At 42.6% G+C, this 20249-nt stretch overlaps 1 protein-coding gene across 1 annotated transcript in view; it reads right to left on the bottom strand.

Annotated features, from left to right (window-relative positions):
* Positions 1-926: 926 nt before the first annotated feature.
* Positions 927-20249, bottom strand: part of LOC117482322 (sphingosine kinase 1-like) — a 35248-nt gene continuing 15925 nt past the window's right edge. Inside the window, exons 3-5 of the mRNA XM_034130413.1 lie at positions 10722-10816; positions 9748-9863; positions 927-4051 (exon numbers count right to left, since the gene is read on the bottom strand). Of these exons, the coding sequence (XP_033986304.1) occupies positions 3211-4051; positions 9748-9863; positions 10722-10816 (1052 nt within the window). The 3' untranslated portion in view covers positions 927-3210. The remainder of the gene's footprint in view (positions 4052-9747; positions 9864-10721; positions 10817-20249) is intronic.

Below are 20249 nucleotides of genomic sequence, written 5' to 3'. Positions count from 1 at the left end.
TCTATCGCCTGCAGAAAGCACGTAGGTTTTCTCTATTTAAGAATACTTCGTACTTAAAATATCTTTCTTGATAAATGACTCACCCAGTGTTAACTTGGATGTATGAGGGACAAACAGTTCTTGTTTGAACACACAGTGAACTTTATTTTTGTAAATGCAACGTAACCGGGTGAGTTAGTGATATAAAAGGTATTTAAGAAATCACACGATGACACTAAACAACAACAATCATTTTAAGAACGAACGTGGCCCTATTCTGCTTTTGGGGTTTTCCCTTTCCTACACACTACGTGTTAAATAGGTTTTTGTGCATGAAAATGGTTTGCAAAAGCTAAAATACCAAACTTCCGTCCAGAGGGAGTTTCTCTCCATTCAAGCTTTTTCCTTCTCCCTTGATCCTCCTTAGCAACGGTCAATATTGAGCATTTGCTTATCGAGTATTAATAACCTCTGTGAATTATGTTTGCCATATATTCCCATATATTCATTGCACCAAGTGTTTTTGTTTTTTAGCTTTTAACAAAAATTTGGTGTAAATACTTTTCTATAGTATCCATTTTTTTATGCCGAATAGTTTCTTAAAAATACTTATTTTTATTATCTTTATATTTTCTTTACCTACCATTACAACTTATTTTCATAGATTGTTTATGTTCGCACCACCAGACACCAAAGCAAATTCCTTGTATGTGTAAACTTTCCTGGCAATAAGCTTGATTCTGAAATGTCCGAATTGACCAATCAGAATCCAGTATTCAACTAAGCCTTGTATTAAATACTAATATCCCTAAATGTGTATGAATCCACAGCTGAAGATAGTCTCCAAAATACAGACCGTTTTTCTCATGTTTGATTAACTAACAGTGCACAGTAGTTCAGGAAACTGTGCCTTTTAAAACAAACTGTTAAAAAAACAAATCAGACGGTTCATTTTTCATGATTTATTTTCCAATCCGAAACACTCCAGCAGAATGTTTGATTTTATAGTAGAAAAAAATACAGACATTTGTCAAATGGAAAAATAGATCTCTCAAGAATAAAGAATCAATCATTTCAATCTTCAGTGTGCAGAAAAATAAAAGGAGTTCCTCCCTTCACCACAAACAAAGACAACAGTTAATAAGCAGCAGGTAAACACGATAAGAGCAACCATCAGACGGAGTTAATATGTCTCTCTTCTACAAAATGAACATCAGGTCCTTCATCATCTGTAACATATCCGTCTGATTCAAGTCATTTATATTTTCTGACCTAGAGAGAAACTGGATCATTCTGTCGCTCCAGTTTCTTCCTCGTGAGAAGCTGAAGATTAAGGAAGAGGTGTCACCATAGTAATAACAGTTTTCGAGTCAAAATGTGCCAAAATTACACCTTTTTTCAGATATAAGTGCAAATGTTTGACTACCTTAACTTTCCCAATCGGATTTATTTTTCACTGATGTTGGGAAAATGAGTGTATTTCCTTAAGGATGCACCAGCATGTTGAGGCCAGCAGGGGGCAGCACATCAAGGCACACAGACAGAGGATCACTGCATCACAGACACCTAGCTTTGCATAGAACATCAAATGTATGGAAGTGTTTGGGGTCAGTAGCACTGTGGTAAAACAAATGTGATAATATCATGTATTTTTCCTTACATCTGTGGATCCCAAACTAAATGCGAACACATATTATTTTTCCTACACAAAGTTAAGATGTTTTTACTTTGTTCAACCCAATCATTTGTTTGTATTAATAAGGATTATTTATTATTAATTTAGGATGATTTTACATCTTAAGGCCACTACATTTTATGTAATTTTTCTCTCTTTGGGTGAACGTACACGTTGGCATACTCGTTTCATTTTAAGGGGTCCCATGCAAATAAAGGTTTGTGATGGATCAACACTCAGTCCACTTTAACAGTCAGTAGCCAGACCTCAGGTTTTGGTGCTACGGATCACATTTTCTCCATAAAACAGCAAAAGCAAATTGGGAAGGTGCGTCTTCAAGTAAGGTTTCCATCGTATGTGCTTCCAGCTCGTCTGCTGAACTCGAGTAAACATCATTTGGACAAAATAACAGAAAATGGACCTCCATGTCCCATAAAGGCTTGAAACTTGGCACCAAACTAACATTGTGCAAAATCATGTAAAATAATAATCTTTTTAAATACAATATTTTTTGGTCTTTAACAAGTCAATTCTTTACAGTGTCAAACATACATGTGGCATGCTGATTACATAAAACATATTATGCATAACTGAAATAACAAGCTGTGGTGTTAATGTTGAAATCCCCCTCCCCTTATTTCCTAATGTACAGTTACTGTCCCTGTGCGTTGGCCTCGAGGTGAAACCCACTCCTCTCTCTCTCTCTGAGCGTCAGGACACTTTGCTAAAGCTCCCAAATGATTTCCTGTGGTGAGGATGAAGAATAACGGCGCCGTGTCAAGAACATAACTCGTCTACCTCATGCAGCATTTAACAAGTCGATATCTCCCCCTCCCCTCTTCTCTCTCCCCTCTCCATGTCCTCCCTACACACACCATCATGCTGTTTTCGCCAGCTCCCTCCCCCCCTCCCTGTTTAAGGCCACTCAGAGTTCATTTCTCTTTGATTCAAACTGATTTCATTGTGTTCACGTCTTTTTTTTGTCCAATGAAAGAAACAAACCTCAGAAGAGATTAGGATCGCAATTAAAAACACATTTTAAAATCTGACTTTGCTGCCTGGGTAGGCTTAACGTGACTTAAGGCTCAATGGTAAGGACACCTTGGTGATGGTTAATAAATCTGCCACACGGACAGCCTGTGGGTGGAGGATGCAGCGGAGGAGCACACGGAGGCACTGAAACATCAACCACCCGTCCAGGAGCCTCTGATGTCTCATGTTTACAATTCAGCTCCAGGAGGTCTTCTTTCCTCAGTGTAATAACTTTCTTTGGAGCCCACCTTCAACTCTAATAACTATTTGGTAATTTCATAAGTCACTGCCAGTCAAGTCATAGGAAGCCAGTTATTCACATGAACGGGATAAATCAGCACCAAACATACCCAACAGGTTCACTTCCTACTGAAGCCTCTTCTCTGTACCGATGAGGCAGATAACGTTGCGGTTAACAGTGAACGTGTCTTACATTGCTTTGCTCCCGTACCTGGACATTTCTGAATCAAAAACGCTCAAATATGTTTATTGGACCGAGTCTTGAAGTCTATCAGTCTATTAGTTTATGCAGTGATCAGCCTGGCCAGCCCTCGGTGCACCTCGGCCTGCAGCGGCCCGTACTCCACCACCTCTCCGTCCACGGTGATCACCCCTTTGGGGGAGGACGGCTCCAGCCTGAGCGCCCGCACCTTAGCGTGCACCAGATGTTGACAGCTGCTGGCCAGATGTAACCCCTTCTCCATCGCCAGGAAGAGCTTCAGCAGCGCGGCGCGGGATATCCCCCCCGTCACGTAGAACAGGTGGATGAAGCCGTCGTCAGGGGTGGAGTCCGGTGATGCCAGCAGGTCCTCCGCCAGGTTGGACTGGTACATGGCCAGCACCAGGACAAAATCCTCCTCCGGCACCACCACCCAGTCGCCGGGCAACGGCTGGTCCAGGGGCAGCAGCAAGGAGTCGGGGGGGCCCCTGGGGGCTTTGGTGGCGTTGCGAGAAGGCGTGCTCTCCGCCTTCCTCACCTTCAGGGAGTTGTTGGAGTGGCAGGAGTTGTGGAAGGAGTTCTGGCAGGGCGCGTCTCTGGAGGGGGGGGCCTGGTGGTGCGGCGGCGGGTCGTCCTCCTCCCCGTCGTCCTCGGCGACCGGCAGGTAGGAGAGCGTGCCTCTGTAGACGCGCAGAGAGGCCACCCGCACCAGCGTGCCCACGGTGAAGCGAGCGGCTCCCGCGTGGCGGTACTTCTCGCTTTCGATGTCCACGTCCGCCACGAAGCCCCAGGCCAGAGAGAGGAAGGAGAAGAGGCGGGGGCTGGAGGACAGGTGGACGGAGACCAGGTCCATGCGGGTCACCAGGCGCTGACACAGCAGGAAGCCACAGCTGAGCAGGAGCTCCTCGCTGAACACCGGGGGGGCTCTGCAAGGGAGGGGGGGGGGGGGGGAGAGTTAGGAAGAGCTGGAAACATCTCACTGCCTTTAAGTCACATCTGAACTACAAGGACTGGAGGTTTGATATGATTTACATATATATATTATATATATATATATCTGTATATTTTACAGGCGATGTTATTGTTAAGAAAATAATTTTTTTTAAATGATAATGGTCATCATACTTTCCCTAGCCTATGGTTACATAAGATAAGATAAGAATGACTTTATTGATCCCAATTTGGGAAATGTTTGCGTTGCAGGAGCCTAAAAAGACAAGGTATTGTACATTAGAGAAATTAAAAGACTATAAATAAGCAGTCCAAAATGTAAACATCTCAAATAGAAATAAAATAGCATTAAAAAAGTAGAAAATATATGTTGTTTACAGTAACAAAATATAAAGCAGGATATTATATATACATAAATAAAATAACTAGTTTTGTCCTTTGAAACTTCAAATCCCATTTAATGCAGAATGGTAGAATACAAATGAAAGCAGATTCACACATTATAAGCGTGTTTGTGAATAAACGATGTCTTCATGTATCATTTCAGCCCTGCAGCAGTCCTCTAGGAGGAGTCAGTAAGAATCGAGCTGCAAAAATAAGATGCAGACACCAAAATAACAAGTGCACTTAGGCCACGTTTACACAGAGACGAAACGGGTTGTATCCGCTACAGTTCTCTATCGTATGGACGGTTCGTTCACACGAGGCCGTAACGGAACCGCGGAAACGGAGCCCTCAAACGATAACGGCTCCCAAGGTGGGTAGGTCTGCGGACGAAACGCTCTGGGGGGTCAAACGGCTCCGTCTGTACGTCCTATACGATCATTTCCTGATAACGATGACGCCATAGCCCCGCCACTCCCCACCTCTGCTGCTCACCCCCACGTCACCCGCGTCATTGCTGATGTGTTTCGCCAACAACAACAATGGCGGATCATAGGGTTGCTTTCATGCTCCAGACGCTACTGACCATGTTACAGATGTTAGTGCAACATCTACAGCTCCTCTACCACAACCATCAGCAACAAGTGCACATGGAGAACTACATGAACTACATGTTGCTAAATCCACCGCGGAGAATAAACAGAAGGGCAACAGCAACATGGCAACCATGCTCGGGGGGGTCTTCTTCGCTGCTTTTGGTGTATTTTGTGGCGGAAGTACAGCGCCACTTACAGGCCCGGCATATGTACTACAGCGTCTCCAGCGTCTCCAGCGGGTCGAGCGGTCTTGTGTGGAAGTTTCTTGAGCCGATTCCGTGTGGATGGAAGACTTTTTTGATATCGACTAAGGTTTGTTTTCGTTTTCGTCTCCGTGTAAACGTGGCCTTAGTATTTTGGGAAGTGGGTCGAGGCTTGTGTGTGTTTTGGGGAGTGAGCTATAACAGGAGTGATATACCAAAGTGGGGTAACTGTGACCTTGCTGTGGTATTGTAATAACACGGAGGATAGAGGAGGGAGAGGGGTGAGTCGAGGGGTGGGGTCGGGGGGGGGTCAATAAAGCAGGAGGCTCAGGGACAAATACTGGAGGTGGGACAGAATCAGCTGATGGGCCGTCAGACAACAAAGAACAGCCCCATCTGGGAGAGTGGAGACAGGGGTGGAAGGTCAGGATAACACATGCACACACACACACACACACACACACACACACACACACACACACACACACCACACACACACACACACACACACACACACACACACACACACACACACACCACACACACACACACACACACACACCACACACACACACACACACACACACACACACACACACACACACACACACACACACACACACACACACACACACACACACACACACACACACACACAGCCAATTACAGTGATGGTGGATGTCTCATATCTCCATTTTCATCTTCTTGAATTTACTCAGCAGTCAAATTATACAAATAGTCTCATCTACCTTTCTGCAGCTCTAATAATTGTGATGTAAAAAGGTCAAGAAACAACCAGATTTACAAACTGCCCGCTGCATCTGAGTGTACATTAACTCATATACTGTTTGAAAGTATGAGGTTGAGGTCCTTGATCTTTACAATACTGCTCAGTAGGGGATTTGGTCAAAAGGAACAGGGCTGTGTCTGAAGTTGTTTTACAATATAAGACCGTGTTTCAGAGAGCCTTTCCAGGGTATTCCCACTGTATGTTCTATGTGTTCTGTGCTTGAGCTTTGGGTGTGGGAGGGTGTGTGAAGGAGATAAGCATGACGTTTGAGGGTGTACCAAAAAGAAAATATGATCATGATAATGACTAGTGTTGCAATGTTAAGTCAACTAATAGATTAGTTGATTGACAGAACATTTCTTAAAAAGCTGTTTTCAACCCTCTTAAATATGATGTAAAATGTTCCATCATATTTAAGGATACATCTTTGGGTTTTGGACTGACAAATGAAAACGTTTGAATACTGAATGTGTTTTACTTTGTTCTGACATTTCGTAACATTTTAATTTAGAAAATAACTGGCATAATAACTGATAATTTAACATAATCATCGGTATCGGCTCTAACAATGTGTAAAGTAAATACAAACGATGTCACACCTTGTGACTAATAAGTATTGAATGGACAGAGAATGAGGAAATGTGTGTGTGTGTGTGTGTGTGTGTGTGTGTGTGTGTGTGTGTGTGTGTGTGTGTGTGTGTGTACGTGTGTGTGTACGTGTGTGTGCGTGTGTGTGTGTGTGTGTGTGTGTGTGTGTGTGTGTGTGTGTGTGTGTGTGTGTGTTGTCAGTGTGTGTGTGTGTGTGTGTGTGCATGTGTGTGTGTGTGTGTGTTGGGGGGAAGTATTTTGTGCTCCTTATAGCACAAAGCGTCTTATATTTCCACATCAGCAGTTTATGCAGTATCTGTGATCCACCAGAGGAGGGAGACCGTGCCTCACATCGAGGTGTCACACCTTCAGAGACGGTCAGCGCTGGGATGATGTTCCAGCTCCTGCTCATTATGTTTGTGTACAGAAACACATTAAACCCTCGCTCAGCGAACCTGTTCTCTGCTTTGCATAAAACCAAATAGGTTCTAGCTGTCACTCGTTTGATCCGCGCAGCCTCAGTGAACCCTTCATTCAGCGGGGAATAATAACCAGATACTCTCTGGGTAGGGTCGCAGCAGGACGAGAGAGAGAGAGAGAGAGAGAGAGAGAGAGAGAGAGAGAGAGAGAGAGAGAGAGAGAGAGAGAGAGAGAGAGAGAGAGAGAGAGAGAGAGAGAGAGAAGAGGAGAGAGAGAGAGAGAGAGAGAGAGAGAGAGAGAGAGAGAGAGAGAGAGAGAGAGAGTTTCTGGATGCACCCGGAGTGTGAGAGGAGAAAACAATACAGAGTCTGCTGGTCCCTTCCTCTCATTGTTGCTGGCGCTCCGGCGTGAGGACCATTGTTTGATGAGAAGCTGATGGCGGACGAAGGGGTGACTGAATGTGGCTCTTTTGGTGAAGACAGACCCCTCAGTGGAAGGTTTACTGTGACTTTCATTTACCTAGTCAGAAATCCCACTGAGAATGCAAAACACTGCAGCACAAAGGATTACATAAAGGTCACTGGACACTGAGCTAAAGCCCCCAAATACACTGAGATACAAAATGACAGATGACAAAATAAATAAAAAAGTAAAAGGGCAAGATAAAGCCCAAAGTGACCTACACACAGCAGGAGCAGCTTAAAAAGGAAGAGCCTCAGAGCGCTTTGTGAGGTTTTTCAATTCCCCACGCAACACTAGGTGACTTCGGAGGAGAAAGGGCAGGGTATTTAAAACAGACTAAAGAAAACAGGACCATTTATTTAGCTGGAAAAAAGGTAGATAGAGGGATGTTAAACAAGACTACTAAACCTTTCCTTTTTTCAGTTGACTTTTTACCGAAACACATAACGTACAAATGTTGAATATACTACTACGGGTCTGTTATACAGGTTATGCTGAAAGAGTGAAGAAGGATGATTTTGAGGCTAAGCAGGAGTCTCTCCACCTGATCTGTTGTCCTTTCTTTTCTTTGTGTCCTTCAACTTCTCCTCTGTGTTCTTTGTTCTGGCTGATTAAACTCCAGACAATCCCTCAAATGAGCAAATCATTAATAATGAATATGAGATGAGTGCATTTGAAAAGCACCAGAAGGCAGGCATGTGTGTGTCTCTGAGGTGAGGAGTTATACAAAGGATACCATATCTATATATAAAAAACACTACATCTAATTAAATTAAGTATTATATCTTCACACAGTAATTGTTTTTGGAGGTATTTGTTGTGGCAGTCGCTTTTCCTGCTGTTACACATCAATTATATTAATGTGCAGCGTTCTTTAAAGAAAGATCTGATTTAAACATTTATTTTTTCAAATACACGTGATGGTTTTCTGAACCGCCTTTGAAGCCATGTTGGACTGGACAGGAAAAAGAAACAGCCAGCAGATGCTAAAGATCAAACTAAGCTCCCTGAGTAACAAATGTCCTTAGTAATTATCTAATGTAATCGGTAAAAATGCTTTTGAAATTAATTTATAAACTTCATTTCATTTGTTTTTATCATTTAAAGGTGGGGTAGGTAATTTTGGAGAAACCAGCTCGAGTGCGCTACAATTTGAAAATACACAAACGGAAAAAATCCGCACACACGAACGCGCACATGACCAATGAGGGCACGAGATAAGTTTGTGCACAGATGGAAGGCTGACAGGCAGGTAGGCCATCCAGTTATTTTATCCGGGCCGGCTAAAATGATTGGTCGTGCTTTTTACAGTACTACGGCTTCCACAGATGACATTTTGTTATGGATTTTTTGTCAAAGCACTTAAGATATTCATTGCTATCGGGATGTTAAGAGCATTCCATGGAATATAACAAAAAGTGTTTCTGAAATAAATTACATACCCCACCTTTAATTATTAGTGGAAACCTTCCAGGTCTGCAGCCTTTTGCACTACAGCAGAAATACCTGTTATTTTGTACACACAGACACTGTGCACCATCTGCACTCAGAAGAGGCTCCTCTGAGTGGACAGACTCGAGGGGGATTACGGCAAAATGGACAGAACTACTTTTATTGACAGCTGCATTAGTTTCCTGTTTCTGGTCCGCAGGTAGCTCTGCCTCATGGGGGATTAGCTGATTTATTTCTGGAGCCTCGATCAAGTTGTTCAGAAACTATAATCTGATTTAAAGCAGTATAAACATAATATGCTAACCTAAGTGGGCAGCGCACCTGGGATGACCTGGCACAAATAGGTGAGCTAACTGGTTAGACCGGTCTCTGTGGAGCAGAGCTGCTATAAAATGGCAATTTTGCAACACCTTTTCTTAACTACGAAAAAGGGCAGCAACTACTCATTATTTTCGTGATTATTACATGTTCTTCATTAACTGATGACTATTTAACCTATAAAATAAAACACATATATTGCTTTACTTAACCAGCAGACCAAAATCAAACAAAATTAAGATTTACTACGCCTCTTTTCAATCATCACAATATTTGTGATTTAATATTCAATCGTTAAAGCTCTGCTACAGTAATTTAATTGTCGCTTCATCCAGCGAGAAGAGCTCTGTGTGTGTGCAGCCAGGAGAGAAACAATAAAATAACCACACAAACGTTTCTCTAAAGCGTAGGGATGATAAACTGTTAAAGTTTGATAAAGTATAGTACATGTGGCTCACCCAGAGTAGTGATGTATGGATGCAGCCAAGGCGTTGCCCGACCCCCCAGGAAGGATCCCCAGAGGGGTCCGGACGGCCTTCTCCCAGTCAGGTCTATCCAGCAGACCGTTTATCACCTGAAGGATACAGGAATCACAGCTTTTATCAGCAGGACAGAAAGAAAGGGTTTGCTAGCACTCACAGGGCTGTGCATCAGACCTCAATCAGTATTAGTCCTGATAACTAGTGTTAATACAAATTCAGACTGTATGTATGTATGTATGTATGTATGTATGTATGTATGTATGTATGTACACCACTGAGCTATACTATATAAATACCATAAAACCCCTTTTTCAGCTCTGATATCAAGAACTAAGCCATACTAGTACTTAAAATAATAAACTAACAAAAGCTAGAGACCTGTTTTGATTGGATCACACAGCCAATCTGAGCCAGGGTGCAAAGCAGGGTCACTTTGTCTGACTGCATCGCGCATGGTAGTGACATTATAGTGGTATCAAAATCTATCCATAGACACTTGACTACTGGCAAAGTAGATTCTGCAGTTCCTGTTACAGTAAGTCTAACAGGAATGCACTGTCATAATGACACGCACGCACGCACGCACGCACGCACGCACGCACGCACGCACGCACGCACGCACGCACGCACGCACGCACGCACGCACGCACGCACGCACGCACGCACGCACGCACGCACGCACGCACGCACGCACGCACGCACGCACGCACGCACGCACGCACGCACGCACGCACGCACGCACACACACACACACACACACACACACACACACACACACACACACACACACACACACACACACACACACACACACACACACACACACACACACACACACACACACACACACACACACACACACACACACACACACACACACACACACACACACACACACACACACACACACACACACACACACACACACACACACACACGTCACTCTTTACCTCATACAGAAGCCCGTCCCCCGACATGATGACCAGAGCGTCCCACTGCGACAGGTCGGCCTCCTTCACCAGCTCTCGGGCGTGGTTCTGCCGCTCTGCACACACACACACACACACACACATGAACATGTAGTTCCTGTCTAAGGAATCTAGGAATTAACCGAGAAACTCGTCCTGTCAGTCCTCTGCCTCCACAGAGAGGTCAGAGGTCACAGCGACTCTGACGAAGGTGTCAAAGATATTCGGTGTCGAGGCACTCGAGGACATTTCCACGGGTGTTGGCTATCAGCACCTCAAGTTACACATGACACTAATACGTGTGTCTTATCTAAACAAGACATTGGCGTTAAGATCTCAGAGGAGCCCTGCTGGTCATGGTCTTTCTTTGTCTCCTCTGAATTAAGGCATCACCGTGGGAGGGAAAGCTGATATATGGGCTTAAATGAAGCGTATATAACACTGCCAATTAGATCGTTACAACTAAATTACCCAGGAGCACTCTGTCAAATTACTCCTGGGCTGAGTGATCTGATGGAGTGGGGCTCTGGTGACAGCTTCCTCTCAGGGTGGACAGCACAAGAGGAAGTTTATTGGAGACAGATAATAAAGATACAGAAAGTCAATGTGTTGCAAATATAACTTTTTCTTAACATGACTTTCTCGGCGTCATGGCTTTTACTGTAATGCTTCGTTTAACAGGTTTGTAATTTCCTAGAAGTTTCCTGGAATGAGCTCTGTAATTTAGCACTAATTAGAAAGTTTTTAATTAGCATACTTTTAATGAATTATTTCCAATTAATTAATTGCTTGAGAGTCTTGGTCTAATCGGTGGATGGCATGTCAGCTAAACGTGATCAAAGAAAGACATTAAAAGATATAACATGAAATGAAATCATCCAGTTGAACAGATGTGAGGAATAAGGTTTTTAAAGGTACCGGTACTTGACTTTAACTGTATAATATTTACTAATTTATAAAAAAAAAACCTTATTAGGAATCTACAGAACCGTGAAATATAGTGTTAACAAATCTACTGTAGTGAAACCTTTCAAATGATGTCTCACTTTGTTTTTATCTTTTAATTGCACACATCACTAATAATCACACCTGAACTGAAGGACAGAGCAGTGCATTCAAGCAGGCTGTATCAGACCTCAATGACAACATGACTGTATTATTATTATTATTAATATAATTATTAAAGATGCTACTCCTTTCTCACTTTGGAAGTTTAACTGAACCTGTCACTTATTCAAACATCTTACTTTCTTGCATTCCAGACATATTATCATCACGTTTTCTCCAGGGTCTGTTCAGTGTGTGTGGAGGGATGCATGTCTCTCTCTCTCTGCAGGTGAGAGGGCAGGAGGAGAGCTGCGAGGTGTGAAGACGAGTCAGTGAAGCGCAGCGGACCGCCACACAACTCAGTCACAACTCTCACTCTCTCTGACCAGCTGAGGCTCAGAAACACCCCAAGCTCTTCCCTTCAGGCCCTCTACTCTTTCAAACCATTTTAACCCATTTTCTTTTACTTTTAGAAACAGCCATCATTCATATTTTTGACGGAATATTGAGATTTTTTATATACAGACACAGTATTTGGTAAAAAAAAAGGTGATGGATAATAGTGGTTACTATCAGCACAGTCTCAGTCAAAGCCTATCTTGCTGTAAGGAAAGCAGAAAACTCGTTGAGTGTTTTTTTCATGCATAATGTATGAATTTAAGACAAACATATCTGAGTTGACTAGATATTTTGCTGCTGATATTTTTTGACTAAACTGAGCAAGACCATCAGGTTTTCAGATGTGGATTTTGTTCAAGTTTGTTAAGTCTGAAGTTCTGATCTGTTGTTCACAACATGCAGGCGGTTATCATAATCACTGCAGGCAACCAAGATGTTTCATCTACAGTAGACACTAGGATACAGGAGCTCTACCTGGAGGAAGCTGTTAACAGCAGTACCAATCAATAGATAGTATTGGCCAAAATAAATGAGACAGCTACAACAGAAAAATCAAGAATCACTGAAATGCACTTGGATGGGAAAAAAACAACAAAAACAACTTATTAATAACAACAGAGGCCTGTACTACGAAGCCGGATTTTCGCTTAGCCGGCTGACTTCAGGGAAAACTCGGGCTTTCCGGTCCTACGACGCTGGTTCTCTTTTTAGCGGGCTAGATCTCCATGGTAACTTATGCTGAGCGGCTAACCTCCTCGGGAGGAGGTTAGGTTGCAGGCTAAGAGATCAACTCAGTGAAAGCACCGCCTGCTGACCAATCAGAGCTCCGTGTGCGGAGTTTAAAGCTATCAAGTCATATTACAGGATAGAGGAAATACAGAAAAACTGCCGTTGCAGGAAAGACGGCCGGCCAAAATCAACTGACTGTGTGAACGTGAAAATTAATAGAATATCCCCTCCCATCTTCAGAGCAATCTGACTATTATAATATTAGCGTTAAGAAAGCTTACTTAAATATCTGCCACAACATAAGTAACCGGATCAGAGTAACATTAAGTACAGTCCGTCGCACTGTGAGTGCAGACGTCGATGTGTCCCATTATCATTCATATCATATCACATCATAATGTATCATATATTTCCTTATTTGAGTCAGCTTCTTGAGCCGTATCTGGCCGTGCAACACTCACAGTGTCACATACTGTATGCAGAAGTATTATTTTAAGCAACACATTAAGTTGATGAAACACTCGAGTCAAATGTAATTAAAGTCAGATCCACTCGTGTCTTGGACGGGGCAGTGATTTCATAAACCTGTTAATGTACGCATTCAAACACTTTTTCTTTTACCAGCAGTATTCACCTTGCAGGTGCAGCTATGTGGCTTTTATCCTGGATAAAGTGTTTAAGTCATGGATGTTTAAAGTTTAACTTCTTCATATTTGACTAATATTAAAGTTCACTTTTCATTCAGGAAGTATGACGCTGCGCTGTCAGTACGCTTGTCCATGTTTGAGATTGGTCGAATGCTCCAAATACCACCCCTTTTATGTGAACGCGCACCTAACTAGATAGGACACGGCTGGCTTGAGCGATCCACTTGATAACCGGTGTCGTAGTACAGCTTAGCGAGAGCGCGTATGTTTTGGCTTAGGCCAACTGGCTAACTCAAACATATCCAGGTTAGGTTGAACCAGCTTCGTAGTACAGGCCTCAGGTTTAGGAAATGTATATTCTATATGAGGATATGGAAGTATTTCATTACTTTGTGTTCTATCAATGATCAAGTTTTTGCAATCTAGTGTCTTCTCTTCTGTGAAACCACCTTGTGTCTACCCTTAAAGCTGCCAGTAGACCACACACACACACACACACACACACACACACACACACACACACACACACACACACACACACACACACACACACACACACACACACACACACACACACACACACACACACACACACACACACACACACACACACACACACACACACACACACACACACACAACACACACACACACACACACACACACACACACACACACACACACACACACACACACACACACACACACACACACACACACACACACACACACACACACCACACACACTCCTCTGGAGAGGATCTGATTCCTCCCCTTCCCTTCTCTAAACTCAGAATAAAGGGATCAATTCCTCCTTATCAGTCCAGTCACATCACATTTCAGTATCCATGCAGAGGCTGTACACTGAAAAGGATTGAAGGACCCCAACCAGCAGCACAGCTGTAGAACTGAGGCACTGCAGTGGGTGGGAGGAGAGCTGAGAGCCCCCCCCCCCCCCCCCCCCCCCTCGTCAGACAGATTGATAATGGCAAAATGTCGCAGTGAGAGGAAAGGAATATCAGAGTCGGAGATAAGTCACACTGTGCTCGTGATTATTTGTATAGTTCTGTTGCCGAGGTAAAGAGAGGAGAGCGGCAGAGTTTCTCTGTGGGTCGAGTTGTGTGACTAACTCCTTACAGTCATGCAGATCTCTGCTTCATTACTGGCCTCTGCTCTCAGCCTGAACAGCGCTGCATGTTTCTAACTGTCCTCAAGATGAGTAAGCTCCTGGAGGATGAGAAAAACTGCACATCAGAGTAAGGATTACAGTTCTTCTTCCAACGCATATCAATATGCAAGCATTGGGATTCAGCGTTGATGAAAAGGAGATTACATGCTGGTTCATTTGATAAATGATTGCAACAGTTAAATGGTTTTTGTTTGGGAGAGAGAGAGGGGTGTGGCATGTGGCAAAGGTCACCAATGATTTGAACCCAGGATGTAACGTTTACATGGCATATGCTGTGTCACTCGGCAACAAGGAGCTCCAAATGTGTGACATTCAAAGCAAACTATTATTCAATCATTACATAAATCATTAACAGTTCGCCCTACAATGTGCACAGCATACAGTTTGTTGGGTAGCCTTTTATGTAGTTAAACGTTTAAAATGATAAAGAATGACACTTGACAGGTTACTAGCTAGAGCTTCAGCTGCACTTGAATGCTACAGTAATTCTTTCCTATAGCTCTTAAATTGTAATCAGAGTACAAAGTGATCACTTTACAGCCAGCTTGGAGAGTAGGGGGTACAACTATGACCAACAAATATTTGAATGCATGTACTGTATGAGTGTGTTTATATACTTTGAACTTAGGACTGTTTTTTTGGCCACTTGGGGGCAGAGGAAACACTTATTTTAACATTCAATGTTTGCAAAACGATTTTTTTTTACAAAGCATCTGTTATCAATCAGATGAGCTGAAAAGTCCTCTGAAGCTCCGTAAAAACTGAGTGGAGCTGCAGAGTGAGGTGATCGTTTTCTCATTGATGAAAAAAACACTTGCTTTGTGATGGATTAAAGGTGAGGTAACGGGAAGCTCTGTCCTCCGCTCAGCTGCAGATGATTCTCCACCCTGCTGTCACCAGCATCCTGACTGTGGCTCCCTTCAAACAACACACACTAATAACTGCAGCACTCCTCCACCTAAATGACAGCAGGTGGTGACAGTTAAACAGCACCCCCTTCTGAATGTGTGTGTGTGTGTGTGTGTGTGTGTGTATGTGTATGTGTATGTGTGTGTGTGTGTGTGTGTGTGTGTGTGTGTGTGTGTGTGTGTGTGTGTGTGTGTGTGTGTGTGTGTGTGTGTGTGTGTGTGTGTGTGTGTGTGTGTGTGTGTGTGCGCACGTATCAGTATAAACACTGTGACAGCTCGGTCAGCTGCAGGGAGGTGCCTGAGGGTGTACCCACACAGATAAACACACAAAAACATACACACAAACAAACACACAAACAGACACACACACACACACACACCAGGGAGCGCCTCAGGTGAGACTGTACTAAATGTTTACACTGTCAAATGTAATAACTTTTTAGGGGTGTGATTTTCTCTGTTTGGCCCACTCTTTCCCATGAGTTGGTTTCCAGTGGTTCATCTCACTAACTGATGCTGAAATATCTTTGAGAACGATGTTTAGGTAAACATGAGATGCCAGTGAATAGTCTGGCTGTATCTGCCATGTTTGCATTGCTAAAATAGTAGCTTTGCATGCGTCTTTCCCTCCCGCAGTGTACATAAGACCGGTCAAATGTACGCACATGTTTCCAAAGCCTAATTTCTCTCAACTCAGAAACGCTGCATTATTAACCTTACAGTAACAGCCCCTTTTTAATTCTTAATACATGTATTCCATTGAAAATCACCACTAAGAGGAAGTGTTCTTTCAGCACACTGTCCTAAAATATGTGACGAAAGTTATATTTCTTCCCAGTGTGAAGTTAGAGGGACAGTAATAGACACACACACTGATGGACGTTTCCTCCGCCAGGCCTGATCCCTGATCAGCCAACCAGAGTTTAAACATGGGAAATGTTTTGCGGCCTGCCAGTGGAAGAAAACGACCTAAATTGAGCAACAATCCAGATACAGTTCAACTTTAGAGAGTATATTTATTTACACCAAGTGGCAATTATATGAAGTGGTAACAGCCACATTAAACGAGTGAAACCATGGAAATGCTTGCTTTCGGGTCATGGTGTAAATACTTTTCTACGATGGCTCTAAAAAATACACAAGTGATCTGTGTGTAAAAGTCACACTGTAGCAAGATTTTAATGTGGGAATAAAAAGAACCTGTGTCTCATTACAAAATGGGGGAGACATAGAGAACAGTCTGTCAGGAATCTTTCTAATCACATGATGTACCAAACTAAAATATACATACGTATTTAAGTAAAAATGTCATGGAAAGAGGATTCCCTTTTTTTTTTCTTTGGTATATTGTGAAAGGTTTACTCCAATAATCTAGTATTGCACTCTCATAATGTTGGCAGACTTACAAATGTCAAACTAAAACTAGAATTACCACCTCACAGTAGTTGAATTCCTCCGTCAACTTAGCTGCAGTTCACATAGATGTCTGTCCAAAATATCTCCAATACATATCGTACCCTTTTAAAAATGTTTATGAAATTAGCATGAATAGCATATTGATTCTTGAGTACCGGCTAAAAAAAAGCCTGTTTGGTCACAGTCATCATACCTTTCGATTAGAAAAGTATAATCAGGTCAACACAACGCCTCCATGCTCGGATGATCCATATTTAAGCAGCAGAGGTATCCCAACTTTTGGTCCCTCGTAGAATAAGCTCATCACCAAAAACTTTAGACCCTTCAAAATCCATGATGGAAGCAGAAAGCATGTTCCCCTCCAGGCCTGGTGCATATCTCATTTTTCAACTACGCTGCACTGCCGCTGCGTCACGATTAATTACAGGACTTTTGACACTAGTCAAATGTCCCACAATGAAAGGACTATGACTGTCTATAGGTGTTAGCCACTATTGTAGTTCTGAAATGGTGTTGATGCTCATACAACTGGATGCATTATAGACGTATTTATTTATGTATTTTCTGCTTATTCTTTAGGATGAAGGAGTTTTCAAAGTTCCCTGTCCTTGTTTATACACATAATAGTTTCTTAACTTGAACCATGGCACAGAGGAGCCCCACAGCAACACACTGTGTTAATGTGTTGTGTTACTTCTCAAGATTGTTGCCATAACATTAAAAACTAACGGCTGAGAGACAAATAAAGGAGCAACAGAGAAGTTGTTGGAGGGGATATCTGTCACCTAAATACATATATTTAATTTGTATTGAGCAGATGAGTCGTGTTGCTGTCTTTTAATTAATGCTGTATGACAGTCATCTTAGGATGCCCGAGCAGAGTCTGCCGGAGAGGAATCAGTGTGCCATCTTTACACATGCAGAACAGAAGCTAATAAGCCCATACAAAGAGACGCAGACACACACACACACACACACACACACACACAACACACACACACACACACACACACACACACACACACACACACACACACACACACACACACACACACACACACACACACACACACACACACACACACACACACACACACACACACCACACACACACACACACACACCACACACACACACACACAACACACACACACACACACACACACACACACACACACACACACACACACCACACACACACACACACACACACACACACACACACACACACACACACACACACACACACACACACACACACACACACACACACACACACACACACACACACACACACACACACAGCAGTGCAGTCATCCTTCATCTGTCCTCCACCGCTGGCAGCGCCCGCAGCTGCTGCACAGCCAAAGATACAATAATGAGTCTGCCCACTTTAGTTAGCATCCGCTTAGATAAACTTCGAGAGATACACAGAGATACATGAGAAAAGATAGCCATGTTTTTTAGCAAGCGTTTATGGCCAAACATAATATAACAAAACACTTTTTTCCATTGGTCAAATTGGGTGTGTCCAAGTTGTTGCCTAAACACTCAAAACACTGGCAACATCGAGATGTAATGAATGTCCTATAACTGAGCGTATACGCATTAGTACATAGTTCTACCATATAGAAAAGGTCTTACTTGCAAATAATTAACATTCATTAGAAACTTACTTCTCCTACATCTTATTTATTTCTCTCTCTATATATATTTAATTTAGTAAGACTTTTAGATGTTATCGGCGTTATCAAATGGACAGGTGAGACCTAGGGCTGGGCAATATATCAATATTATATTGACAATGGGATAATAGACTAAATTGGGATGCATTTTGGATATCATATTACGGCAGAATCAGTATTTGTGTGGGTTTTAAAGGCTGCATTACAGAAAAGTCATGTGGTTTTCTATCGTTTTTTTACATGTTTCCACCAAGTCATTATATCCACAACACTGATGATTGCTTATCAGAAATCTCATTGTGTAAATATTGAATGAAAGCACGATAGTCAACCTTAGAATATCCTCAGCTACACCTGCGGCAAATACAATTATTATTGTCCAGTGAAACCTGTTAACAGTTTTGTTTCTGTCTGGTCTGGAGCTCAATTCGGTTTTTTGAGGAATAACTAGACTGCATCTAAGAATCTAAAATCCCAACACCGCATTGTTGTGAAAGATTAGAGTCAACGTTTTATTTTTAAAGTCAGTCTGTCACAGAGATTGTCTATCACTGTAGCATCTAAATTCCCCTTTCAGTAGTCATGCTCTTTCATGTAGATTTTGGGGATTAACTCTATTTGTATGTATTCCCCAGGATTAACATGTCAAAAAGTACATCTGGGAAATCACAAAAAGATCAGTTTTTGTGAGTTTTCCACAGCACAGCGGTGCCAGTAAGCTTATTCTCCATGCGGCTCTGCCCTCTTTCTGTGCGTGTACACCTCACACTGTGATGAAAGACTTTTTCTGTCTCTTATCTGACTCTGCAGTGATTTACGAACAGAGCCAGACACGGGGTGAAACAAGGGAGAACACCAGCGAGTTACAGAAACGATGAGGCGGAGAGCACGGCACCGCGTGTAAATCTAATGCTGCACTATATAATCGTTACAGCCCAGTGTAGATTATGGCGATGATTATGAATGCATAGAGATCGTATCAAATCTAATCATGGCCAAAGAGGATTGTGTGCGTTTATCATGGACGTGTCTTTATCCATATGTGAGTCTCTGACTGTGTGGACAAACTTTGTTACATAACAGATCTGCATGCATATGGGTCAGAGGCGCTTGATCAGCATAATGATGGTGACAGCATGAAAACACGACGAGCTTTTAAACTAGAGGAGGGGTATTGAGATTTGGAGGGGGGGGGGGGTTGGTTGTTGTTGTTATTGTGTTCTTCGCTGAACTGTCTGAGGGCTGTGTGTGTTTGGAGTTTCGTGAGTGCTGATTATGCGTGAGGCTCGGTTATATTTTATGACAAGATTGAACAATGTTTTAATGTCGAGGTGATGAAATAATGATAGATTACGGTTACATAGATCTTTTATGCGCATGCCTTATGACGGGATGAATCTGAAAACATGTCTTTTTTGTTTGAAAGGTTATTAGAAAATGGTGGTTTCTAATATGGCAACTTTGCACTATTTGTTGATTTCTATGGTATG

Source organism: Trematomus bernacchii, unplaced genomic scaffold (genome assembly GCF_902827165.1).
Source record: "Trematomus bernacchii unplaced genomic scaffold, fTreBer1.1, whole genome shotgun sequence".
In the NCBI taxonomy this organism is placed as follows: domain Eukaryota; kingdom Metazoa; phylum Chordata; class Actinopteri; order Perciformes; family Nototheniidae; genus Trematomus; species Trematomus bernacchii.
The sequence above is the reverse complement of the archived record's forward strand: the minus strand, read 5'-3'. Positions and strand labels throughout refer to the sequence as shown.